Here is a 27363-nt window from a genome sequence, read left to right as displayed (position 1 = left end):
GCGCACAATTTTATACAGCCGAATTTTTTTGTAGGGATATACGTCAAAAATTGCGACCTGTAAAAACGTAAGAAATTTTGTATAATAATAAAAATAATAATAATAATAATAATAATAATAATAATAATAATAATAATAATAATGAAACCGACAAATAGTAATTGCCACATTCCTTATTCCCTACATGGTCCCTTTAAATGCAAATCCAATTTATATGACGTCATTTCCTGACGATGGGAGAAAAAAAAACACTCCTACATTTTTTGGGACTTGGGGGAAATTAGGTTGAAGTTAGTGTGAGGTCTGTGGAGAAGCGCTGTATAAGTGCGAGGCTGAGTGCTGGAATGGCGGACTGCAGGTGAAGCCCGGTGCTGTGAGAGGATTGTGTTAATCTCCGCGACTGAGTCCAGCCGCTGCTGTGAGTACCGCTTTGTCTCCGTATCGATGGATCAACAAGTGGATTCGCTTCGGGCTGCTATGGCGATATTTCTCCCCACCCGTACTCCGAAAAAAACTCCCGCCTCCTCTTCTGTGACTGGCTAGAGGGTCTGTAATTCTGTGCTAGGATTGGTTGGAGCGGTGTGTGGGTGAATAGTTAGCCAATCATCGCGCAGGCGGCGGGTCTGTCATAGAACGGATGGGAAAAGAATAACGCGCTTTGTATTTAAGCAGGTCGAGCGCTTTATATTGTCCGAGTAGACTCAGTATACCGATAGGTAATGGACTATAAGAAACACATTTTTTAAATAGTAAATTAAATGTTTGTTATTTGTGTATTTGTTCAGAAGACGCAGTGTGGGTGGCAGGTGTAATGCAAACTTGTCTTGCACAGGTTCTGATCCATAATAACTGTCTGAGGCGAAAAGAAGCCCAGGCTTTTAAAATGAATTAAAAAATGAAAATTGAAACCCTGAGATCTTTTACATAGAGACAGTTTTCAGGTACATAACACAGAATATTCACACACACACACACACACACACACACACACACACACACACACACACTACCAGCTCTTTTCAGGAGAAAGTCTTTAGCCCACTTAAAAATGAACTCGAAGTTTCCGGATGACGTCACAAACTAATTTGCATATTCATTACGTCCTCGTTGTTATTTGCATATTATTATTATTATTATTATTATTATTTTGTAGAAATGGAATGAAAAAGTTTCTCAGATTATAATTGAATAGATTGTTATTTCTTACTAAAGGTAGAGGGCACCGCAGACACCACTAGATATCTATTTATTTGTTTGGAAAATGCTATAACTTCTGTCATGGATGCAGAAAAAAGGTGTAGTGGTGATGTGTAGTAAGGAAATAAACATGGAGGATGTGATCTGTGATTGGTTGCTGAGAAACTGTGGGGATCAGTGATTGGTTGCTGAGAAACTGTGGGGATCAGTGATTGGTTGCTGAGAAACTGTGGGGATCAGTGATTGGTCTTTAAGGAAGCAATGGTGACCTTTGGTTGCTGAGAAGCTGTGTGTATCTGTGATTGGTTGATGAGAAACTGTAGGGATCAGTGATTGGTTGCTGAGAGACTGTGGGGATCTGTGATTGGTTCCTGAGAAACTGTGGGCATCTGTGATTGGTTGCTGAGAAACTGTGTGGATCAATGATTGGTTGCTGAGAAACTGTGGGGATCAGTGATTGGTCTTTCAGGAAGCAATGGTGATCTGTGACTGGGTGCTGAGAAACTGTGGGGATCTGTGATCTGGTTGCTGAAAAACTGTGGGGATCAATGATTGGTCTTTAAGGAAGCAATGGTGATCATTGATTGGTTGTTGTGACCTCAGTGCTAACAAATTGGCTGTCACTGTATCTTATCTGTTACTGAGTGTGAAACAAAACTAAATGGAATTAGAATTTTTGAGTAATTTTTGTTTTTTCGTGTGTTGTTTTTTTATTCTTAAATCCAGAATGTCATTTTGTGTAGTTATGAATACTTAAAAATAAAAACAATGCCTTCTCGTAGTAGAAGCCATTATTCCATTATATGAATGTGGGGTTAATTCACATTCTTTTATCATCTCTTACAGGTCAGACTACATAAGCGCACAGTCATGCTGAGTTTCCTGCGACGGACTCTGGGTCGGCGTTCTGGCCGTAAACATGCCGAAAAAGCTCGGCTCCGCGAAGCCCAGCGTGCACAAACACACATCCCCGCAGCCGGAGATGCCACGTCCATCATCACATGCAGAGTATCGCTGCTGGACGGCACGGACGTCAGTGTGGACTTGCCGGTAAGGACCTTTCTGTATGGAGTCCAGCACAGTGTGGTGATTTTGTAGCATGGATGAGGTACACTATTTTGCCAAAAGTTTTGGGACACCCATCCAAATCATTGAATTCAGGGGTTGGGCTTGGGCCTCTTAGTTCCAGTGAAAGAAACACTTAATGCTTCAGCATACCAAGACATATTGGACAATTTCATGCTCCCAACTTTGTGGGAACAGTTTGGGGATGAGCGAGTTTGGTGTGGAGGAACTTGACAGATCTGGAATCCTGACCTCAACCTGATTGGACACCTTTGTGGAAAGCCTTCCCAGAAGAATTAAAGCTGTTATAGCTGCAAAGGGCGGGCCAACTCCATATTACATTCATGTGCACGTAAAGACAGACGTCCCAGTTTTGGCCTGGCTCGTAGTCGCCACTCTAATTCATCCCAAAGGTGTTCTATCGGGTTTAGGTCAGGTCTCTGTCCAGGTCAGTCAAGTTCCTCCACACCAAACTCACTCATCCATGTCTTTATGGACCTTGCTTTGTGCACTGGTGTGCAGTCATGTTGGAACAGGAAGGGATCATCCCCAAACTGTTCCCACAAAGTTGGGAGCATGAAATTGTCCAAAATGTCTTGGTATGCTGAAGCATTAAGAGTTCCTTTCACTGGAACTAAGGGGCCAAATCCAACCCCTAAAACAAGTCCCAAAACTTTTGGCAAGATAGTGTAGCTGTTTCAGTAGGAGTGTCTTTAGTAAAGAAGGAAAACTGTAATGGGATACTACGGATTCCAGAGTCCAGTCTGTGTTTGTGTGGGTTTTATGATCGCTCAGTTGAGACACTGTATCTTTAAATATTCATTTTAAGAACAAAATGCAATGTGTGGATTATTAAGCAAGTAACGTTTTTGCATTTCCAGTTGGATTGTTTCGGATTAAACACTGCAGCAGGTGTGTCTGGCTTATGTAGTTCACTCTGACGCGTTATTTAATTAAGAATTAAGCTTCTGCTTTATCAGAAACATGTTACACATCTCACATTGGTCTGTCGCTGCCTCAGTCAATTAGCATTCAAAGTTTCTTCTACTCAAGCTGTTTTTCTCTAAGACGTTCCATATTAGTGTTGTTTTGGCTAAAAGGCTGTTTAAAGTTTAATAGTCATTTTTTGTGAAGTACATTAATCTGTTAAGTAACTCTTGACCCCCCTTTTTTTTTTTACCTAAATCGTTTCCTGGAGCTTGAAAGCTTGAAAAGTTTCCTGAAAATGTTTCCAGGGAGGCGGCTGTTTACTAGAATGTTGACTTTTTTTTTCTTTTTTTTTTTGTGGTGTACAGCTTCAGGATTTTAAAGGAATGAGGAAGAAATTTTACCTTTAGTGTCTTTCTTCAGCACTAAAGTTAGTTTGCTTTTCCTCATTTTGTCACAGTTTTCATCTTATCAGTCTTTTAGCTTTATTAATATGAAACCTGTTCTGGGGTGTGTGTGTGTGTGTGTGTGCGCAGTATACACCAACCAGGCATAACATTATGAACACCTGCCTAATATTGTGTTGGTCCACCTTTTTGCTGCCAAAACAGCCCTGACCCATCATGCACTGTGTATTCTGACACCTTTCTATCAAAACCAGCATTAACTTCTTCAACAATTTGAGCAACAGTAGCTCGTCTGTTGGATCAGATCACACGGGCCAGCCTTCACTCCCCACGTGCATCAATGAGCCTTGGCCTGTCGCTGGTTCACCACTGTTCCTTCCTTGGGTCACTTTTGATAGATACTGACCACTGCAGACCGGGAACACCCCACAAGAGCTTCAGTTTTTTTTCTATATATTTTTTCTAGAGATATCTAGATTGCTAATAGCTTTTAGTTGCGAATGAAAAGTTGTCGCTTTTGGTTTCCGTGTTTAAGGGTCAGAAGAGCAGAATGCAGTTAAAGTGTCAACGTGTGAGTTAATGAATGTGTGAGGCAGCTGTTATCTAGTCATAATCACAGAGCTATTGCTTACTATGATCACCCACTAGAAACTTTATTAGGAATACCATGCCAGTACCACTATGGAGTGATATGGACCCACTTTGCTCTCAGTGTAGCCTCTGTTGTTCTTGTCCTTTGAGATACTGATCAATCTTAATATGGTTGCATCACATTCGTGCTGTGAATCTCCAGTTCTACCACATCCTAACGGTGATCCACTGGATTCAGATCTGTCTACTGAGAAGGACATTACTGAACTCCAGCAGAAGTGCTAAGAAGTCACGGTATGCTTTAGGTTTAGGTAGAAACGCCAAAGGCGGTTCTGCATGAAAATCTTCAGAGATTCAGAAATTAGCCTTACATCTACAACCTACAGTCAAAGTCATGGTCCTGGAGATCACTTTCCTCCCATTCTGATCTTAAATGCTAACATTAACTAAAGTTCTGTTCATGTTTCTTCAGCACTGTGATGCTACTACATGATTGGATGATTGATGTCTACATGATTGTTCCATGAATGTCTAGGTGTTCCTAATAAAAGGAGACTTTACTCCATTTACACTGATCCTCCATGACATTATTGTAGATTTTTACACTGAATATCAGTGATTATCTCATTACAGTGGTGCCAGTCAGGGGCTGGGATACAGTATACAGCCATTATGACCACCTACCTAATATTGTGTTGGTTCCCCTTTTGCTGCCAAAACCTCCCTGACCCATCGAGGCATGAGCTCCACTAGATCCCTGAAGGTGTGATGTGGTATCTGGCACCAAGATGTTAGCAGCAGATCCTTTACGTTAAGTCCTGTACATTGTGAGATAGGTCCTCCATGGGCCCCACCTCACAACTTACAGGATACTCCTTTATAGATACTGACCACTGCAGACTGGGAACACCCCACAAGAGCTGCAGTTTTGGAGATGCTTTGATCCAGTCATCTAGCCATCACCTTGTCAAACTCGCAAAAATCTATACGCTTGTCCATTTTTCCTGCTTCTAACACACAGTGCTCAGAATGTTATGGCTGATCGGTGTATGAAGCAGCAAGTGAAGAGTCAGATCTTGAAGTGATAAATGACTTTGATGACCAAATTGGCTCAGAACATCTTCAAAACTCTTTTGGGGTGAGTCAGTTCCCAGTATTCAGTGGCTGCCCAACTGGTGAACCAGTGAACAGCCAAACAGCCATGTGCTGCTGGGGAAACATGTACCTCATACCTAAACATTGTTGGAGATCAAGTACATCGCTTCTTAGCAGTATCTTCTTTCAGAAGGATAATGCTCCTTGCCCCATGGCAATAAATGTTTAGAAATGGTTTACCCTCCAGGGATGCGCTGGACAAACAAGTCTGATCCATTGGGGCCCCACTTCACAGGATTTAAAGGATCTGCTTCTAACATCTTGGTGCCAGATACCACCACACACCTTCTGAGAACTTGTGGAGCCCATGCCTCGATGGCTCAGAGCTGCGGCACAAGTGGAGATCTACAGAATATTAAGCAGCTGGTTTTAATGGTCAGTGAACTCTAAGCAGACTTCCAGCTTAATGTGTTTCTTTAACAGTGATCTGGATGCCAAAGAAGCTAAAGATGTAGCTGCTCCAGGAGTTCTAGGTTAGAGAGTTAAATTGTCTGGATGTTCCTGTGTGTAGATAGGAATCTTAAGGAGTTACTCTTTAATCGGACATAAAGTCTCTGATCTGTTTAGACAGACGTCCGTCTAGACAGCTTGTTTTTGTTAGGCAGCTGATTGGTCAGTGTCTTTTAAGTATTAATCTTCCTTACGTCATATTTAGCACTGTGTGATATGATATCTAGCAACAAAGCTTCAGGTTTATAGTCTTTCCACTGACCTTCACTTCTCAGCTACTTCAAGATGCAACGTGCGAAAGTTTGAGGAAGGAACTGAACAAAAACAACAAGAGGGTTTTTGGAAACACTTTATTCGTTTAGGAAGCTAATAGGTATGTTGACAAGCGGCGCTCGTCTGAAATATGGTTTTGAAATGAGATGCAAAGCCTCACAATAAACTTCAGATTCAGATTTTTTTAATCCTACACGGATTCATTTTTATATCCATAAAATAGAACTTGAGTAAAAATAGAAATAAATACACAAACAATGAACAGAAATTGGACATCAGTGGCCTGCAAAAAACAATACGCTGAGTGTAAGGGTTATCTTTCTAGATTGAAGTCAGTATTTTGTAGCTTGACAGCAGAAGGGAATAAAGGAAATTAGCATAACATTTAGCTTCCTGTGCAGGCATGGAGTAAGACCAGCCTGAGGGCACAAAGTATGTGGTCTGGTAGATTTATTATTACTTCTGTTCTCTGGACCACTCATTTTTTCCAGAGATAACCTCAGAAGGTCCTTTTGTATAAGAAGCGTCTGAAACAGTGGAAGGTCAACATGATGCCAGGAATTTCAAAGTAGCCTTTGTCACATATACATTACAGCACAATGAAATTCTTTCTTCACATATCCCAAATTTGGAAAAAAGCACCCTCTGGAGCAGAGAGGGTTAAGGAGCCCAACAGTACCAGCTTGCCAGTGCTGGGGCTTGAACCCTGATCCTCCAGTCAACAACCCAGAGCCTTAACCACTTGACCCATCACGGCCCTGGGACCAGGATCATGTGGTAGAACTCATTTTCTCCTCCTTGGTGAAGACGGTTGACCACAGGATTGTGTATTTGAATGTTAATGAACTGAAATCTAGAGCTACTCAGTGACCGGTGATCTGAGAGGTTTGATTGGTTCAAAGTGATGTTGATCCAGCACATTTCCTACCTGAGGAAATCATCCAGCAGTTTGGTTTGTTTTTTACATCTTTTACCTAAAGGTGCCTAAAGGTTTCTTCTCCATAAACCCCAACGTCTCTTTCACTTGCTTGCGTGGTGTCTCCTGTTCTGAGATTCCTTTTAATGTATAATGGAGAAGATACTGAGCCTCAGGCTGGATGTTCTGAATGCTCCAGTGATCAGGATAAAAGTTAAAGTAAATGCTTGATAACATGTTCCTCTTAACCCGGAGCGATCGATGATGGTGCTGTAATTACGGTCTATTCAACCAAAGGAACACGAGGAAATGATAACGATTAACACAGACCCGAACAGATTATTTTGAGGAGTTATTGCCTTTCTTTGCAGCATGCACCTTTATTTTAACACGATTGCTGGTGATCAGATGGTAGGCTTCAGGAATTTCTTGTCTAATCTCGAACAAACACTTTTCCTCATTGCTCTGTCCAATCCAAGAGCAGCACAGTAAATTGAGAATGCAGTGAACTTCAGTTTAACATGAGAGAAATGTCCTTCTGCTGAGTTATAGTTCTTCAATCTGATTGGTCAGGAGCTGTTTTATTTATTTATTTATTTATTTATTTTTATCATAGCGGCTTTTATAGTAGAGGCACAGGGATTTAGAAAGATTTATTTATTTAAAATTGTTGAAGTGAAATGAATTTTATGGCAAGAGTTTAAGGTGACCGTACATAGTACAGGTCGGCCATTTTTCTCGTGATGTGAGGACTTCGGTTTCCTGCTTTTCTCAGTTTTGCCTTAACGAAAGTGTTAGAAACAGAAACTAGTGAAGGAACTACTGTTTACAGCTGATGTCTTTTTAATACTAACAGGAACTTGTCTCATGGACAGTCTACAGAATTAAATCTGACAGTAAACTGATTAAACGTGCAATTAATGATGTTCTTAATATTCGAGAGAAATAGAACACTTTGATTCATGGTTCTATTGGAAAAACTAAAAAATGAACGTGTTTTCCAGACCCGTGGATTTTCCGTAGATGATTCAAGTGTCCGAGGTTTACTTTTCCAGCTTGGTTAAAGAATTACAGGGTCCAGGTTCTGCTTGACCTGCAGGTTGCACTTAAATCAGATCGACTGAATCGAGTCAGCGATTCACAGCCCAAGAGCTCAGAAGTTGAACTCTCCAGCAGAGCTTTATAGATCCCATCACTCTGTCGTTTGTTGAAAAGAGTGAGAGAGAGCCCTTCTTCAGGCTCGGGGAAAAGAAATAAAAGCTTGCCTGTAAATATCTCCAGCTGCACAAACATTTACAGTCTTTCCTGTGTATCTTAAAGCCGTCACTTCTCAAAGGGTTTCCATGGGATACATCTAAAGTACCCTTAAATGCCACATCACTACCTGTCACCCAGTATGTGGTTGGCTCCACAGCACAGCCATGATTCACCAGTTTGACGTCTCATCCCTCTTCAGAAGGGGAACCCGGTCGCGTCCGAGGCTCCGGCATTCATGGGACGCGGCAGCGAAAGCTGTATTTCTTCAGTCTCTAGCCTCATGATGACCCGCACGCAGGAAGCAGGCCGAGGAATGCGGCTGCGCCTCGGAAGCCAGATCGCTAGAAAGACCTCGGGAGAACAATGTGAACCGGGAGTCCGCGGCTCACTGGAGCGCACAATGGGGCCTTTGTGTGGATTCCTGCAGGCACGCCGAGGTGCTTTATACACCATGCCAACTCTCAGGGGCCTGGCCCAGCATCTTACATCCTCACAGCACCAATCCTCACAGACCCCCAGCTTCACAAGCCGAACTCACTACCTCAAGCAACCTCGAGATGGACTTTTACTTTGTGTTTTATTCATTTAGAATTTGATTTAATGTTTTAATGTAAAAAGCTTTCTTTTACTGCCCGCTTTAATCAGCTAGAAACCACTGCTACACCTTTTTTTGTTTAAGAATTTCATGTTACCAAAAGCCATAATTTTCTCCGTTCTAATCACTGAAACTGGAGACTCCTTACAGGAAATGCCATCAAATCAACTCCTGACTAATCATATTCAAGAATTCAACAGGTCACTGGTCAAGGCTTTTCCTGTCCTGAACTGTCCAGACTGTGACTCAGTGATGTGAAGGCCAGTTGCTCAGTTCATGGTTTGTTGTGATGGCCAGAAGGCTGTGTTTAATCCCACATGCTGCTTGAGAGGCTGCTGTCAGAGTCAACACTAAAATGCTCAACTGTAGTGAGTGTGTGTGTGTGTGTGTGTGTGTGTGTGTGTGTGTGTGTGTGTGTGTGTGTGTGTGTACATTTATGAGTGTACATATGAGTGTATTTGGGAGAGGGACAGAGAGAGGGACAGCAAAAGGGAGAGGTGGGGTGAGAGGGGGGGCAGGGAGATGGGGGGTGGGACAGAGAGAGAGAGAGAGAGAGAGAGAGAGAAGTTGGTACAGCTCTTCCCCAAATCCAGCTTCCTCCAAAAACAAGTGATTTTGTTTAAAAATAAATTCATTTCTTTATTTTTGGTACAAATGGCATAGTAAAGGATTTGCTTTGAGTAGTGTTTATAAAGACTTTTTTAAAAGACTTTATAAGATATATACTTTATACTCTAAAAGACAAAAAAAAATCACTGTAGTCCATTTAGAGTTTCTCACACTGCTGATATCTCTTCCACTATAAACTCTCTGATGCCCAAGACTCATCTTTCACCCAGGATGATTTATTAAACATGGCCTTAGTCTGCAAAGATCTCAAGCTGCTTCATGTCTCTACAGAAAAAAGCCAAGGGTGAGGAGCTGTTTGACCAGATTATGTACCACCTGGACATCATCGAGAAGGATTACTTTGGTCTGCGCTTCATGGACTCAGCACAAGTGCCGGTAAGAGATGCAGGAGAGAGAGAGAGAGAGAAAGAGATTGGGAAAGAGATTGAGAGAGAAAGAGAGAGATTGAAAGAGAGAGAGTGATTGAGAGAGAGAGAGAGAGAGAGAGAGAGAGAGAGAGAGAGAGATTGGGAGAGAGATTGAGAGAGAGAGAGAGTGATTGAGAGAGAGAGAGAGAGATTGGGAGAGAGATTGAAAGAGAGAGAGAGAGAGAGTGGGAGAGAGATTGAGAGAGAGAGAGAGTGATTGAGAGAGAGAGAGAGAGATTGGGAGAGAGACTGAGAGAGAGAGATTGAAAGAGAGAGTGATTAAGTGAGAGAGAGAGATTGGGAGAGAGATTGAGAGAGAGAGAGAGTGATTGAGAGAGAGAGAGAGATTGGGAGAGAGATTGAAAGAGAGAGAGTGATTGAGAGAGAGAGAGAGAGAGGAGGAGGAAGGGAAGAGAGTCTCTCTCTTTCTCTCTGTCTGTCTGTGTGTATCTCAGTCGGTTTGTCTGTGTCTGTCTGTCCCTATCTGCCTGCCTGTCTGTCTTTGTCTGCCTGTTTGTTTCGGTCGGTCTGCCTGCCTGCCTGTGTGTCTCTCTCTCTCTCTCTCTCTCTCTCTCTCTTTCTCTCTCTCTCTCTCTCTCTCTCTCTCTCTCTCTCTCTCTCTCTCTCTCTCTCTCTCTCTCACTGTCTGTCTGTCTGACCCCCCCTGTGTAACGTGAGTCTGTGAGCAGGTTTCAGTTGTTGATGTGCTGAATATTTGATCTGAAATCTGATTATTCCTGTGTTTGCAGCACTGGTTGGATGTGACAAAAAGTATTAAAAAGCAAGTCAAAAGTAAGTTTGTTCGTCTGTTATCTCATGTCGGCTTTAATTATTAAAAAACTCAGTCTTCAGTTAACCCGTTCTTTCTTTCTTTCGTTCTTTCTTTCTTTCGTTCTTTCTCTCTCTCTCTCTCTCTCTCTCTCTTTCTCTCTCTCTTTCTCTCTCTCTCTCATTGATTCACTTACTCATTCATTTGTCCCTTCCTTCCTTTTGTAAATGATTGTAAAAACATATTAAAAAACATATTTATATTTATTTGCCCTCCTGCCCCTGACTGTTCTCTCTGGCTTTTATGTGCTGCAGTCGGTCCTCCATATTGCCTCCACATGCGGGTGAAGTTTTATTCCTCCGAGCCCAACAATCTGCACGAGGAGTTAACACGGTGCCTTTCTGCTTTACTTCCACTTTTAAACATCTTAGATCACAGTGAGCTTCCAGACTGACTGCTTTTCCCTCTGTCTCAGATACCTGTTCGTGTTGCAGCTGAAGCAGGACATCCTCAGTGGCAAGTAAGTGAAAGACTTCAGATGATTTACTGTAGAACTCTGTAAAGTAGAGCTGTAGATCTGTTGTGATGTAGAGATGTAATGGTGGAGATGTGTAGTGATGTAGATGTACATGTGATTACATGTATTTATGTAATGGTGTAGTGATGTAGATGTGTACTGGTGTAGTGATGGAGAGCTGTAGTGATGGAGAGCTGTAGTGATGGAGAGCTGTAGTGATGGAGAGCTGTAGTGATGGAGAGCTGTAGTGATGGAGAGCTGTAGTGATGGAGAGGTGTCGATGTGTCACGGTGTAGTCATTTAGTGATGTAGAGGTGTATTGATTTAGTGATGTAGAAGTGTATTGATTTAGTGATGTAGAGGTATATTGATTTAGTGATGTAGAAGTGTATTGATTTAGTGATGTAGAGGTATATTGATTTAGTGATGTAGAGGAGTAGATGTGTAATGGTGTAGAGGTGTATTGATTTAGTGATGTAGAGGTGTATTGATGTAGTGATGTAGTGGTGTATTGATGTAGTGATGTAGAGGTGTATTGATGTAGTGATGTAGAGGTGTATTGATGTAGTGATGTAGAGGTGTATTGATTTAGTGATGTAGAGGTGTATTGATTTAGTGATGTAGAGGTGTATTGATGTAGTGATGTAGAGGTGTATTGATGTAGTGATGTAGAGGTGTATTGATGTAGTGATGTAGAGGTGTATTGATGTAGTGATGTAGAGGTGTATTGATGTAGTGATGTAGAGGTGTATTGATTTAGTGATGTAGAGGTATATTGATGTAGTGATGTGGAGGTATATTGATGTAGTGATGTGGAGGTGTAGTGATGTGATGTGGAGGTGTAGTGATGTGATGTGGAGGTGTAGTGATGTGATGTGGAGGTGTAGTGATGTGATGTGGAGGTGTAGTGATGTGATGTGGAGGTGTAGTGATGTGATGTGGAGGTGTAGTGATGTGGAGGTGTAGTGATGTGGAGGTGTAGTGATGTGGAGGTGTAGTGATGTGGAGGTGTAGTGATGTAGTGATGTGGAGGTGTAGTGATGTGGAGGTGTAGTGATGTAGTGATGTGGAGGTGTAGTGATGTAGTGATGTGGAGGTGTAGTGATGTAGTGATGTGGAGGTGTAGTGATGTGGAGGTGTAGTGAATCAGTGATGTAGTGATGTGGAGGTGTAGTGAATCAGTGATGTAGTGATGTGGAGGTGTAGTGATGTAGTGATGTGGAGGTGTAGTGATGTGGAGGTGTAGTGATGTGGAGGTGTGGAGGTGTAGTGATGTGGAGGTGTAGTGATGTGGAGGTGTAGTGATGTGGAGGTGTAGTGAATCAGTGATGTAGTGATGTGGAGGTGTAGTGATGTAGTGATGTGGAGGTGTAGTGATGTGGAGGTGTAGTGATGTGGAGGTGTAGTGAATCAGTGATGTAGTGATGTGGAGGTGTAGTGATGTAGTGATGTGGAGGTGTAGTGATGTAGTGATGTAGGTGTAGATGTAGTGTGTAGAGGTGTAGTGATGTAGTGATGTGAGGTGTAGTGATGTAGGGTGTATTGATGTAGTGATGTAGAGGTGTATTGATGTAGTGATGTAGAGGTGTATTGATGTAGTGATTTAGTGATGTAGAGGTGTATTGATGTAGAGGTGTATTGATGTAGTGATTTAGTGATGTAGAGGTGTATTGATGTAGTGATTTAGTGATGTAGAGGTGTATTGATGTAGTGATGTAGAGGTGTATTGATGTAGAGGTGTATTGATGTAGTGATTTAGTGATGTAGAGGTGTATTGATTTAGTGATGTAGAGGTGTATTGATGTAGTGATGTAGAGGTGTATTGATGTAGAGGTGTATTGATGTAGTGATTTAGTGATGTATTGAGGAGTAGAGTGTGTATTGATGTAGTGATGTAGAGGTGTATTGATGTAGTGATGTAGAGGTGTAGATGTAGTGATGTAGTGGAGGTGTATTGAATCAGTGATGTAGGTGATGTGGAGGTGTAGTGAATCAGTGTATTGATGTAGTGATGTAGAGGTGTATTGATGTAGTGATGTAGAGGTGTATTGATGTAGTGATGTAGTGATGTGTAGAGGTGTATTGATGTAGGTGTATTGACTGTAGTGATGTAGAGGTGTATTGATGTATTGATGTAGAGGTGTATTGATGTAGTGATGTAGTGATGTAGAGGTGTATTGATGTAGTGATGTAGAGGTGTATTGATGTAGTGATGTAGAGGTGTATTGATGTAGTGATGTAGAGGTGTATTGATGTAGTGATGTAGAGGTGTATTGATGTAGTGATGTAGAGGTGTATTGATGTAGAGGTGTATTGATGTAGTGATGTAGAGGTGTATTGATGTAGTGATGTAGAGGTGTATTGATGTAGTGATGTAGAGGTGTATTGATGTAGTGATTTAGTGATGTAGAGGTGTATGGATGTAGGGATTTAGTGAGGAAGAGGTGTAGTGATTTAGTGATGTAGAGGTGTATTGATTTAGTGATGTAGAGGTGTTTTGATGTAGTGATGTAGGCGTGTATTGATGTAGTGATGTAGAGGTGTATTGATGTAGTGATGTAGAGGTGTATTGATGTAGAGGTGTAGTGATGTAGAGGTGTATTGATGTAGTGATGTAGAGGTGTATTGATGTAGTGATGTAGAGGTGTATTGATGTGTGTAGTGTATTGTGTAGTGATGTAGAGGTGTATTGATGTGATGTATTGATGTCGAGGTGTATTGATGTAGTGATGTAGTGATGTAGAGGTGTATTGATGTAGTGATTTAGTGATGTAGAGGTGTATTGATGTATTGATGTAGAGGTGTAGTGATGTAGAGGTGTATTGATGTAGTGATGTAGAGGTGTATTGATGTAGTGATGTAGAGGTGTATTGATGTAGTGATTTAGTGATGTAGAGGTGTATTGATGTAGAGGTGTATTGATGTAGTGATTTAGTGATGTAGAGGTGTATTGATGTAGTGATTTAGTGATGTAGAGGTGTATTGATTTAGTGATGTAGAGGTGTATTGATTTAGTGATGTAGAGGTGTATTGATGTAGTGATGTAGGTGTGTATTGATGCAGTGATGTAGGTGTGTATTGATGTAGTGATGTAGAGGAGTAGGTGTGTATTGATGTAGTGATGTAGGTGTGTATTGATGTAGTGATGTAGGTGTGTATTGATGTAGTGATGTAGAGGAGTAGATGTGTAGTGATGTAGGTGTGTATTGATGTAGTGATGTAGGTGTGTATTGATGTAGTGATGTAGGTGTGTATTGATGTAGTGATGTAGAGGACTAGATGTGTAATGGTGTAGAGGTGTATTGATGTAGTGATGTAGAGGTGTATTGATGTAGTGATGTAGAGGTGTATTGATGTAGTGATGTAGAGGTGTATTGATGTAGAGGTGTATTGATGTAGAGGTGTATTGATGTAGTGATGTAGAGGTGTATTGATGTAGTGATGTAGAGGTGTATTGATGTAGTGATGTAGAGGTGTATTGATGTAGTGATGTAGAGGTGTATTGATGTAGAGGTGTATTGATGTAGTGATGTAGAGGTGTATTGATGTAGTGATGTAGAGGTGTATTGATGTAGTGATGTAGAGGTGTATTGATGTAGTGATGTAGAGGTGTATTGATGTAGTGATGTAGAGGTGTATTGATGTAGAGGTGTATTGATGTAGTGATGTAGAGGTGTATTGATGTAGTGATGTAGAGGTGTATTGATGTAGAGGTGTATTGATGTAGTGATGTAGAGGTGTATTGATGTAGTGATGTAGAGGTGTATTGATGTAGAGGTGTATTGATGTAGAGGTGTATTGATGTAGAGGTGTATTGATGTAGTGATGTAGAGGTGTATTGATGTAGTGATGTAGAGGTGTATTGATGTAGTGATGTAGAGGTGTATTGATGTAGAGGTGTATTGATGTAGAGGTGTATTGATGTAGAGGTGTATTGATGTAGTGATGTAGAGGTGTATTGATGTAGTGATGTAGAGGTGTATTGATGTAGTGATGTAGAGGTGTATTGATGTAGTGATGTAGAGGTGTATTGATGTAGTGATGTAGAGGTGTATTGATGTAGAGGTGTATTGATGTAGAGGTGTATTGATGTAGAGGTGTATTGATGTAGTGATGTAGAGGTGTATTGATGTAGTGATGTAGAGGTGTATTGATGTAGTGATGTAGAGGTGTATTGATGTAGAGGTGTATTGATGTAGAGGTGTATTGATGTAGAGGTGTATTGATGTAGTGATGTAGAGGTGTATTGATGTAGTGATGTAGAGGTGTATTGATGTAGAGGTGTAGTGATGTAGAGGTGTATTGATGTAGAGGTGTATTGATGTAGAGGTGTATTGATGTAGAGGTGTATTGATGTAGTGATGTAGAGGTGTATTGATGATGTAGTGATGTAGAGGTGTATTGATTTAGTGATGTAGAGGTGTATTGATTTAGTGATGTAGAGGTATATTGATGTGGAGGTGTAGTGATGTGATGTGGAGGTGTAGTGATGTGGAGGTGTAGTGATGTGGAGGTGTAGTGATGTAGTGATGTGGAGGTGTAGTGATGTAGTGATGTGGAGGTGTAGTGATGTGGAGGTGTAGTGAATCAGTGATGTAGTGATGTGGAGGTGTAGTGATGTGGAGGTGTAGTGAATCAGTGATGTAGTGATGTGGAGGTGTAGTGAATCAGTGATGTAGTGATGTAGTGATGTGGAGGTGTAGTGATGTAGTGATGTGGAGGTGTAGTGATGTGGAGGTGTAGTGATGTGGAGGTGTAGTGATGTAGTGATGTGGAGGTGTAGTGAATCAGTGATGTAGTGATGTGGAGGTGTAGTGAATCAGTGATGTAGTGATGTGGAGGTGTAGTGAATCAGTGATGTAGTGATGTGGAGGTGTAGTGAATCAGTGATGTAGTGATGTGGAGGTGTAGTGAATCAGTGATGTAGTGAATCAGTGATGTAGTGATGTGGAGGTGTAGTGATGTGGAGGTGTAGTGATGTAGTGATGTGGAGGTGTAGTGATGTAGTGATGTGGAGGTGTAGTGATGTGGAGGTGTAGTGATGTAGTGATGTGGAGGTGTAGTGATGTGGAGGTGTAGTGATGTAGTGATGTGGAGGTGTAGTGATGTGGAGGTGTAGTGATGTAGTGATGTGGAGGTGTAGTGATGTAGTGATGTGGAGGTGTAGTGATGTGGAGGTGTAGTGATGTAGTGATGTGGAGGTGTAGTGATGTGGAGGTGTAGTGATGTAGTGATGTGGAGGTGTAGTGATGTGGAGGTGTAGTGATGTGATGACGTTGTGCTGTGGAGCTTTCATCATTACTGTTTTCTCTGATGGGTTTCTTCTCCTTTATTTAATGATAATCAGAGGTATTTAATCAGCAGTTTAATATAAAATGATCAGTAATTCATGCTGTGACCTGTGTGTTAAATGGCACTGAAGTCTGACTTCTCAGTGAAGTCAGAGGTTTAGACATTTAGTAAATAATTTTCCCACCGCTGTCATTATTCAGCAAGGAATTTCCTAAATGCAACTTTGAAAAAATAATGTGTTTAATCAGAAGCTAACAGGCTTGTGTCCTGATTAAACCCAGGTTATACTGTCCCTTTGATACAGCGGTGGAGCTGGCAGCCTTCTCTCTACAGGGTGAGTACATGGGATCAGAACAGCTCAATATCACACTCTCTCTCTCTCTCTCTCTCTCTCCATTTCTATCTGTGTATGTCTCTCTCTCTCTCTCTCTCTCTCTCTCTCTCTCTCTCTGTATATGTCTCTCCATTTCTATCTGTGTATGTCTCTCTCTCTCTCTCTCTCTCTCTCTCTCTCTGTATATGTCTCTCCATTTCTATCTGTGTATGTCTCTCTCTCTCTCTCTCTCTGTATATGTCTCTCCATTTCTATCTGTGTATGTCTCTCTCTCTCTCTCTCTCTGTATATGTCTCTCCATTTCTATCTATGTATGTCTCTCTCTCTCTCTCTCTCGCTCTCTCTGTCTCTCTCCATTTCTTTCTGTGTATGTCTCTCTCTCTCTCTGTATATGTCTCTCCATTTCTATCTGTGTATGTCTCTCTCTCTCTCTCTCTCTCTCTCTCTCTCTCTCTCTCTCTGTATATGTCTCTCCATTTCTATCTGTGTATGTCTCTCTCTCTCTCTCTCTCTCTCTCTCTCTCTCTCTGTCTCTCTCTGTCTCTCTCTCTGTCTCTCTCTCTCTCTCTGTCTGTCTCTCCATTTCTATCTGTGTATGTCTCTCTCTCTCTCTCTCTCTTTGTATATGTCTCTCCATTTCTATCTGTGTATGTCTCTCTCTCTCTCTCTCTCTCTCTCTCTCTCTCTCTCTGTATATGTCTCTCCATTTCTATCTGTGTATGTCTCTCTCTCTCTCTCTCTCTCTCTCTCTCTGTATATGTCTCTCCATTTCTATCTGTGTATGTCTCTCTCTCTCTCTCTCTCTCTCTCTCTCTCTCTCTCTCTCTCTCTCTGTCTCTCTCTCCATTTCTATCTGTATATGTCTCTCTCCATTTCTTTCTGTGTATGTCTCTCTCTCTCTCTGTATATGTCTCTCCATTTCTATCTGTGTATGTCTCTCTCTCTCTCTCTCTGTATATGTCTCTCCATTTCTATCTGTGTATGTCTCTCTCTCTCTCTCTCTCTCTGTCTCTCTCTCTGTCTCTCTCTCTCTCTCTCTGTCTGTCTTTCCATTTCTTTCTGTGTATGTGTCTCTCTCTCTCTCTGTATATGTCTCTCCATTTCTATCTGTGTATGTCTCTCTCTCTCTCTCTCTCTCTCTCTCTCTCTCTCTGTATATGTCTCTCCATTTCTATCTGTGTATGTCTCTCTCTGTCTCTCTCTCTCTGTCTCTCTCTCTGTCTCTCTCTCTGTCTCTCTCTCTCTCTCTCTGTCTCTCCATTTCTTTCTGTGTATGTGTCTCTCTCTCTCTCTCTGTATATGTCTCTCCATTTCTATCTGTGTATGTCTCTCTCTCTCTCTCTCTCTCTCTCTCTCTCTCTGTCTCTCTCTCCATTTCTATCTGTGTATCTCTCTCTCTCTCTCTCTCTCTCTCTCTCTCTCTCTCTCTCTCTCTCTCTGTATATGTCTCTCCATTTCTATCTGTGTATGTCTCTCTCTCTCTCTCTCTCTCTCTGTATATGTCTCTCCATTTCTATCTGTGTATGTCTCTCTCTCTCTCTCTCTCTCTCTCTCTCTCTCTCTCTCTCTGTCTCTCTCTCCATTTCTATCTGTGTATGTCTCTCTCTCTCCATTTCTTTCTGTGTATGTCTCTCTCTTTCTCTGTATATGTCTCTCCATTTCTATCTGTGTATGTCTCTCTCTCTCTCTCTCTCTCTCTCTCTCTGTATATGTCTCTCCATTTCTATCTGTGTATGTCTCTCTGTCTCTCTCTCTGTCTCTCTCTCTCTCTCTGTCTCTCTCTCCATTTCTTTCTGTGTATGTCTCTCTGTCTCTCTCTCTGTCTCTCTCTCTCTCTCTGTCTCTCTCTCCATTTCTTTCTGTGTATGTCTCTCTCTCTCTCTCTCTCTAATCTAATCAACCTCGGTTTGATGTTTTGAGAGTAGTGTTGCGTAAGACATGTTCAGATCTGATCTGCAGGTCATCATAGCGTAACACTTGTTTGTTCAGAATACACACTTCCCTCCGTATCTTTTACTAGTTTTTTTTTAAATCCGTAAATCATTTCATGCAGCTCATGTGCAAGGGCTTTGCTCGTCACCGTGTGATCTGTGTGGGAACCGAGCATGTGTTCTTTAATCCTCTTTACTATGCAGTATAAGAGTGTCCTTGGTGGCACTGGAAGCTCTGTACACTGATCTGACCAACACACCCACCCCTTTTCCCTGCCTCTGGCATGTGCTGTCCGGTGGGGAAATGTGTAACAAAACCACGCTTGGAAAAGATAGTGCTCACTTGTAGATTCCACTAATGCAGAGCAGCGGGGTAGACGTGTCATTAACTGCTGGACAAGGGCAGTAAGTCTCCACTCAGGAATGTCTTTAACAGCCTCAACAGCCTATATTTCAGGAATAATACCTTATTAATACGCGATAATATTTGCATTACATACGTTAATACCATGTTCCTGTTTCTCCTTTTTCTCCTTTTTCTGTTGATCATTGAATCACATTCCTGTTCTCTCTCTCTCTCTCTCTTTCTCTCTTTCTTGCTGTCTCTCTCCCTCTCTCTCTCTCTCTCTCTCTCTTGCTGTCTCTCTCGCTCTTGCTCTCTCTCTCTCTCTCTCTCTCTCTCTCTCTTTCTTGTTGTCTCTCTTGTCTCCTCCAGCCTCCATCTGTGGTTTTTAGTTCTTTTTTTGCCAGCTTGTTAGTGCAGTCTGGGAATGAAGGGCCCCTCTAATCCAAAACCCAGCTCTTTATCCAACACCCTGTACTCTGGTTGCCCAAAATTGCGCTTTATTGTAGGATTTGTGGAAACAAATGGATCTTATACGCATATAGTAAAATGTAAAGGCTAGTTTTATTGCTTGCTGGGGGTTTGATGCCTGCATGTTCTCCTAATGCTGTGGTGTGTGTGTATGTGTAGTGTGTGTGTGTCGTGTGTGGTGGTTATCATTGTGTCCTGCGACCCTGCATAGGAGAAGCAGTAGATAAATCAGTGTACAATAAAATACAATAATATCTTAAATCAAATACGTAGCTTGTCCCACAGCAATGTTGACTCTGATTGGTCAGACAGCTCGAACTCTTCTATCTAGAAAACAAATCAGGTTCATATTAACTCTAACATATTAGAAAGAATGTATCTATAGTAACTATGTTTCTATGGTAAAAGAGTACATTTTCATAGCTGCCACATAACTTAACCGATAGCAGGAACTGACATCTCGATGACCTCAGTTGTTATGTTGGACTTAATAAAAGTTTAAAAAGAATAAAACATTTCGTAATATGCTGTTATAGGAAAGTAATAAACTGTGGGGTAGTAAGAGTTGGGCAGCATCACACCATCATATTGTTTATAAGTTTCCTGTAACACAATTATGACCACTTTTTTTGTTTGTTTAGTGCCAATTCTCTGTGCTGTAAAAGTTTAACAAGTTCCTGTCCATCTCCACTGAGCCCTCAGTAATTAACCTCTGACATCTTGACCCTTGTAGCCGAGCTGGGTGACTGCGACCCTGCAGAGCATGGCCTTGACCTGGTGTCGGAGTTCCGCTTCGTGCCCGAGCAGACAGAAGATATGGAGCTGGCCATCTACAACGCGTGGAAAGAGTGCAGGTAACAATACCACCTACACTAACCAGTAACTGCTCCAATAACCAATATGTCCTCCACTAACCAGTAACACCTCCTCTAACCATTAACACCATCAGTGACCAATAACCTGTCCACTAACCAGTAACACCTCCAATAACCAATAACACAACCAATGACCAGTAACATGTCCACTTACCAATAACCCCTTTTCTAACTAATAAAACCACCATCAAACAGTAACACCTCTAATAACATGTCCACTAACCAGTAACTCCCCAAATAACCAGTAACACCACCACTAACCAGAAACCCTTCCAATCACCAATAACACTGCCATTAACCAGAAACTCCTCCACTAACCAATAACACCACCACTAACCAATAACACCACCACTAACCAATAAATCACACCTTTATCACTATCCAGTTTGGATGCCTTCTTTCAAATGGACGTGATTCAGTATAATTTCAGCCTGAGTCATAGGGTCAGTCAGACTTGAAAGCTTTCGTAAGGCCTTAGACAACTGTGACAAAATTCCTCTTCTGAGCCTCGCTATCTTCCAGAGGCCAGATGCCCGCTCAGGCTGAGATAAACTACCTGAACAAGGCCAAGTGGCTGGAGATGTATGGGGTGGACATGCACATGGTTAAGGTAAGCATGATCTTGTTCCTCGGAAATGTCGGCATAGAAAAATCAAATGTGGTTCTTTTCCAAATCCATGTGTTTCGTTCCTTCTGCTTCCAGGCCAGAGATGGAAATGAGTACAGTTTGGGACTGACCCCCACTGGAGTGCTCGTGTTTGAGGGAGAGACCAAGATCGGACTGTTCTTTTGGTAAGACCATTGTAGTATTATTTGTTTTTGTTTGTTAATCTCCAAGTATTTGATATGTACAAGTATTCTCCATCGTGTGTGTATGTTTCTCGCTTCACCCAGGCCGAAGATCACGCGGTTAGACTTCAAAAAGAACAAGCTGACCCTAGTGGTGGTGGAAGATGACGAGCAGGTAATGCAGGACACCAGAAAACAGAACGTCCTGTCCTTTCTAACATCTCCGCACAGATAATGCCTCCTGTTTACCCGGTCTACCACCTGTCTGCTACATCGTGTGTAGTTCGGTGTTGCTCGTATCTACACGCTGTCTACTTTATCGTCATGTGATGAAACCCAGCGATACTCAGAAGAATCTTTATAGCTTCCTGTGCTGTGTGTCTCCGTCAGCATAAGGAAATGAACTGATATTCTGCAGTGATGTACAGTGTGTCCTACAGGTTCTAGTTCTGTGTGTGTGTGTGCCTGTGTGGATATTTTGTTACACCGCTGCCCCTCATGGGACTGATGCCTTGACTGAGGTTGGCTCATCTCCAGCAGGAGTTAATTAACCACTGCCCTCCCTCAGGCATGTCTGGCATCTGGAGCACTTAACACTCCTATAAAGCAGTGGAGCTGTGAACATAAAGAGCTGTCCATCACCAGACAAGTCCTGAGAGACTCTAGCACACATAAGCGCTATCTTAACTCGGACCGTTGTGATTTAAGCTGCAATAGCGCGAGTCATTACGAGCAAAAACAAATCTCTCTCTCTGCCTCCATATGCGTGAACTCTCTTTACCTGGTATTAAATATTGAACACCGGAGGAATCGGGTGAAATGTAGTGGCATAAAAGAGGCCAGTGTTTGTCCAGTCACACAGTCATGAGTACTGTCAGATGAAGGTCAGCTAGAGTTTCTGTGATCGACAGGGACAATATTCCATCTCTCACACCCAGACAGCACGGTCAGCTTGGACTCCTCTTGGACTCCTGGACAGAGATTATGACTGTAACCATTAGGATTCGAACTCAATAAAGACGGACTTTTTAATAGATCTCAGCGAACTGATCCCTCCATTCTTTTTATTCTTTGTATCCCGCTCTATTACTACCTGCTGTTGTTTTTTCTGGTTGTCAGATTGGTAGTTTTTGATCAGTCTTATTAGGTGTATTTGGAAAGCAATGTCTACTCCAGCCAAAATATCTATACACTATTATATACAAACCGATCAGCCATAACAATATGAGCATATTAGGCAGCAAGTGAACATTTTGTCCTTAAAGTTGATGTGTTAGACGCAGGACAAATGGACAAGTGTAAGGATCTGAGCGAGTGCCAAATTGTGATGGCTAGATGACTGGATCAGAGCATCTCTAAAACTGCAGCTCTTGTGGAGTGTTCCCGGTCTGCAGTGGTCAAAAGTATCCGTTATGTCCTGTAAGTAACCTTTAAGTCCTGTGAGTTGCGAGGTAGGGCCCATGGAGTCTTACTTACAGGACTTAAAGGATCTGCTGCTAACATCTTGGTGCCAGATACCACAGCACACCTTCAGGGATCTAGTGGAGTCCATGTGTCAATGGGTCAGGGCTGTTTTGGCAGCAAAAGGGGAACCAACACAATATTAGACAGGTGGTCATAATGTTTTGCCTGATCAGTGTATTCATTTTGTTTGTCCACATCTTCCTCTGTTTCTGTTCAAACTTCCTGGAATAACTCAAATGACAAAATATGAGACTCTAGCTCTACAGTGCTCCTCGTACGAAAGGCCGTTCCAACATGAGGCTCATTTTGAACCGGAAAATCCTGCTTTTGGTACAGGTTACATGGCTTTTACTGACTACATAGTTCTTTCAGTGCTTGTGTGATTTCTGCTTCCTTTTCAACACCATTGTAGATTAAGAGCACTTTTTTTCTCTAAATATGTGTATGGCTTTCTTCTTTTTTAATATTCTCCACTCCATGCTTGATCAAAAAAACAACAAAAAAAAAACTCTACTTCCTGCCAGCGTGCTGCTTTTACTCTTGCTTTTTGCGATTTAAAAGCTGGTACAGTCAACCCGGCTTCTTAAGAAACTTGGCTTGTATCACACAACTCCCCTTCGTTGATAAATTATTAGAATGGTTTGTGCTTCTCCAGTGCAGTCCTGCTTAATAAACCGTCCATATTTCTTGAGGATTCTGCTCTCTTTACAACACTGAAACTTCTCCAGGTCATCCCAGAAGTGTTCAGTGGGGTTGAGGTCAAGCAAACTCAAAGGAATTTTAATTATTTAACAGAACTATCCTGTGTTTGCAGTTTCACCAAACAAACTCACGAACACGTCTTTATCGAGTCTCATGAATAACAGTAGTCCTATTTTTCTACTGACCCTTCATCTTTCCACCGGACTGAATGTTTCTTCTCTCTCTCCATCAGGGCAAAGAGCAGGAGCACACGTTCGTCTTTCGCATGGACCATCCCAAGGCCTGTAAGCACTTATGGAAGTGTGCAGTGGAGCATCATGCTTTCTTCAGGCTCCGTGGCCCCGTCCAGAAGGGATCTTCTCGCTCAGGCTTCATCCGCATGGGCTCACGGTTCAGATACAGGTACTGATGCTGGCGTGGCGTTGGAGTGGAGTCGTTAACCCAGTCTTAAAGTACAGCCCATGACTGGTCTATTTTTATTGATTGTAAACTAGCTTTATTGCGTTGAATCTGGCAATCCTGGCCTGATCTAGTTTTTTGAGAAAAGGTTTTCCCAGGCCACTGTGTGTGTGTGTGTGTGTGTTACCTGTAGAAGTGTATCTTATCTCCAGCTGCCAACCTAGTGCTCTGACGTTCTCCAGTTAACCCTCTCAGTGGGAGAGCTGTCTCCGGTCTCACTTCTCTCTCCACTCCATTTCTCTACATTTCTTTTTATTTCCCTGATTAGTTTTTTTTCAGCCTCATTGTTTGTCTCTTTTAATTCACATTTGTTCGGCAGCGGAAAGACGGAATATCAGACCACCAAGGCTAACAAAGCTCGGCGTTCGGCCACATTCGAGAGACGTCCCAGCCGCCGCTACTCCAGAAGGACTTTGCAGAACAGAGGTGCAAACTCACACAAGGTTTCTAAAATCTTATGGAAGGTTTAGAACTCCAGATCAGTGTGTAATCATTTGGGTTGTTGTGTGTTTTAACAGGTCCCATTGTTCCTAAATCCCCAGAGTAAGTAGCTCACTTCCAGTGCTTTGACTTTTAGCCTAACATGCACAAATGAGAGTGTGTAAGAAAGAGTGAGTGTGTGAGAGAGTGTGTGTAAGAAAGAGTGAGCGAGAGTGTGTGTAAGAAAGAGTGAGCGAGAGAGTGTGTGTAAGAAAGAGTGAGCGAGAGAGTGTGTAAGAAAGAGTGAGCGAGAGAGTGTGTAAGAAAGTGAGCGAGAGAGTGTGTAAGAGAGAGTGAGCGAGAGAGTGTGTAAGAGAGAGTGAGCGAGAGAGTGTGTGAGAGAGTGAGCGAGAGAGTGTGTGAGAGAGAGTGTGTAAGAAAGAGTGAGCGAGAGAGTGTGTAAGAAAGAGTGAGCGAGAGAGTGAGCGAGAGAGTGTGTAAGAGAGAGTGAGCGAGAGAGTGTGTGAGAGAGAGTGAGCGAGAGAGTGTGTGAGAGAGAGTGAGCGAGAGTGTGTGAGAGAGAGTGAGCGAGAGAGTGTGAGAGATAGTGTGTAAGAAAGAGTGAGCGAGAGAGTGTGTAAGAAAGAGTGAGCGAGAGAGTGTGTGAGAGAGTGTGTGTAAGAAAGAGTGAGCAAGAGTGTATGTGTAAAAGAGAGAGTGTGTGAGTGTGTGTGTAAGAGAGAGCGTGTGTAGGAGAGAGTGAAAGAGTGTGTGTGTGTGTGTGCATTACACAGTCACAAGGTCGGGGTCATGCACTCAACACTATTTCATAACATGTCTCATCAGTCAGAATAACACGAGTAATGTTTCTCTCTCCTCTCTCCAGGAACCAGAATAATGGAGTGAATCCCAGTCAAGAGGCAAAGGTACTACAGTCACATCACATTTTCCTCTTCTTCACTGAAATTTGTACAATACGATGCAACAGATCTTTTTAAATAAGAACTTCCATGAGCATGCATCTTGTTTTAGCTCTCTGAATTATCCTAAATATGAGTTTCAACTAGGAAGTTGCACATGAATGGCCCCTCAAGTCGTAATTACAACTAGGAAACTCTGAGATCATTTTGATACCCGAGTTTCTGAGATTGGAAACATTGTACATGGCAAAAAGAGGGTCCAGTTTTTCTAAATGCAAACAAATAGGTATTATATATACACATACATATATGCATGTGTAAAAGTGTTTCGGTTTTTATTAATGTTCTATTTTTATTTGTAAACTAGTTTTAAAGTTTTGGATGCAATATGTTTAATCTGGCAACCCTGGACTGTTTGTGTTGATCTTTTTTTTTTTGAGACCTCAAATGTGTGAATTAGATAAGGTAGCTTTTTTTTTTTTCATGGGTCAGTTGTTTTCATTTTATATATTAAACTGACCTCAGCTTCTCTCGCTCTCACACTCCCTCTCTCTCTTGCTCTCTCTCTCCCTCCCCCATTTTTGTGTTTTATCTTTTTGTGTATACTGTATGTGATTTTTTTTGTGATCTGTTCTTTCTCTTTCACAGTATGTCCAGTCTCAGTCTTCATGGCCTGGAGTCTCTCCAGTGTCCAGCCAGCCCTTGGCACAGGGTCCACTGACTATTGAAGCTCTGCCTCGGAGTCCCGGTGGGAGCCAGTCGGTGAAGAGGAGGTGAGCAGTGTGTGTGGTGTATAAGTGTATAAGAAACTCGCATTAAGGATGGTGCAGTGTGTGTGTGTGTGTGTGTGAAACTTTTGTTGATAATGGTGCTGTGTGTGTGTTTGCATGTGTATAAGAAACTTGCATTAGGGATGGTGCTGTGTGGGTAACTGATTGTAAGTGTGCTTGACTTTGCTTTGCTTTGATATGGGGACAGCTGCTGCTGCTCTGGAGTGGGCTTTGCTGTTCTGAGAGACCTCATATCTCCCTCACTTCTCCATCAAATCCTCCATCACATCTCCATCACATCTCCCTCACATCCTCCATCACATCTCCCTCACATCCTCCATCACATCTCCATCACAACTCCATCACAACTCACATCCTCCCTCACATCCTCAATCACATCCTCCATCATATCTCACATCCTCCCTCACATCCTCCATCACAACTCACATCCTCAATCACATCCTCCATCATATCTCACATCCTCCCTCACATCCTCCATCATATCTCACATCCTCCCTCACATCCTCCATCATATCTCACATCCTCCCTCACATCCTCCATCATATCTCACATCCTCCCTCACATCCTCCATCATATCTCACATCCTCCCTCACATCCTCCATCATATCTCACATCCTCCCTCACATCCTCCCTCACATCCTCCATCATATCTCACATCCTCCCTCACATCCTCAATCACATCCTCCATCATATCTTGCATCCTCCCTCACATCTCCCTCACATGTTCATAATATCCACCATCATATCTCACATCTCCCTCACATTTCCCTCACATCTCCCTCACATTTCCCTCATATCTCACAGCTCCCTCACATCCTCCATCATATCTTACATTTCACATCTCCCTCACATGTTCATAATATCCACCATCATATCTCACATCTCCCTCACATTTCCCTCACATCTCCCTCACATTTCCCTCATATCTCACAGCTCCCTCACATCCTCCATCATATCTTACATTTCACATCTCCCTCACACTTCCATCACATCCTCCATCATATCTCACATCTCCATCACATCTCCCTCACATCTTACATCTCCCTCACATCTCACCTTCACCTCTCCCTCACCTCTCCCTCATGTCTCTCTCCCTTATATCTCCCTCACATCTCATATCTTTCTCACATCTCCTTCAAACCTCCCTCACATGTTCATCACATTTCCATCACATCTCACATCTCCCTCACATCTCACATCTCCTACTCACTCCCTCTTTGCTTTTTTTCCCATCATCTGGTTTTGTGGCTCCTGAGGCTGTTTGAAGGATCTCTGTGCTATGTGGAGCTTTGCTTTAAACATCCAAGAATGTTTAACCTCATATATTTTTTAATAATCACATAAAGAGGTGTGTGTGTGTGTGTGTGTGTGTGTGTGTGTGAAAGAGAGAGAGTGGCTGTGTTTTTCTCTGTTATG

General features: G+C 42.2%; 1 protein-coding gene across 6 annotated transcripts in view; it reads left to right on the top strand.

Moving 5' to 3' along the window:
* Window positions 1-233: 233 nt before the first annotated feature.
* epb41l5 (erythrocyte membrane protein band 4.1 like 5) overlaps window positions 234-27363 on the top strand; it is a 47801-nt gene continuing 20671 nt past the window's right edge. For 4 of the 6 annotated variants that reach the window (XM_058391381.1, XM_058391376.1, XM_058391375.1 and 1 more), the window contains exons 1-16: window positions 235-418; window positions 2044-2247; window positions 9734-9838; window positions 10620-10662; window positions 10954-11032; window positions 11115-11159; window positions 16730-16782; window positions 20261-20381; window positions 20925-21012; window positions 21106-21194; window positions 21297-21366; window positions 23590-23759; window positions 24136-24242; window positions 24335-24359; window positions 25123-25162; window positions 25805-25929. In XM_058391381.1, the coding sequence (XP_058247364.1) occupies window positions 2068-2247; window positions 9734-9838; window positions 10620-10662; window positions 10954-11032; window positions 11115-11159; window positions 16730-16782; window positions 20261-20381; window positions 20925-21012; window positions 21106-21194; window positions 21297-21366; window positions 23590-23759; window positions 24136-24242; window positions 24335-24359; window positions 25123-25162; window positions 25805-25929 (1340 nt within the window). In that variant the 5' untranslated portion in view covers window positions 235-418; window positions 2044-2067. Of the gene's footprint in view, window positions 419-2043; window positions 2248-9733; window positions 9839-10619; window positions 10663-10953; window positions 11033-11114; window positions 11160-16729; window positions 16783-20260; window positions 20382-20924; window positions 21013-21105; window positions 21195-21296; window positions 21367-23589; window positions 23760-24135; window positions 24243-24334; window positions 24360-25122; window positions 25163-25804; window positions 25930-27363 lie in introns of all 6 variants that reach the window. The other 2 variants (XM_058391378.1, XM_058391377.1) reach the window with 1 other exon arrangement.

This window comes from Hemibagrus wyckioides, linkage group LG06, assembly GCF_019097595.1.
Source record: "Hemibagrus wyckioides isolate EC202008001 linkage group LG06, SWU_Hwy_1.0, whole genome shotgun sequence".
NCBI classification, from domain to species: domain Eukaryota; kingdom Metazoa; phylum Chordata; class Actinopteri; order Siluriformes; family Bagridae; genus Hemibagrus; species Hemibagrus wyckioides.
This window is presented reverse-complemented; position numbering and strand designations above follow the sequence as displayed.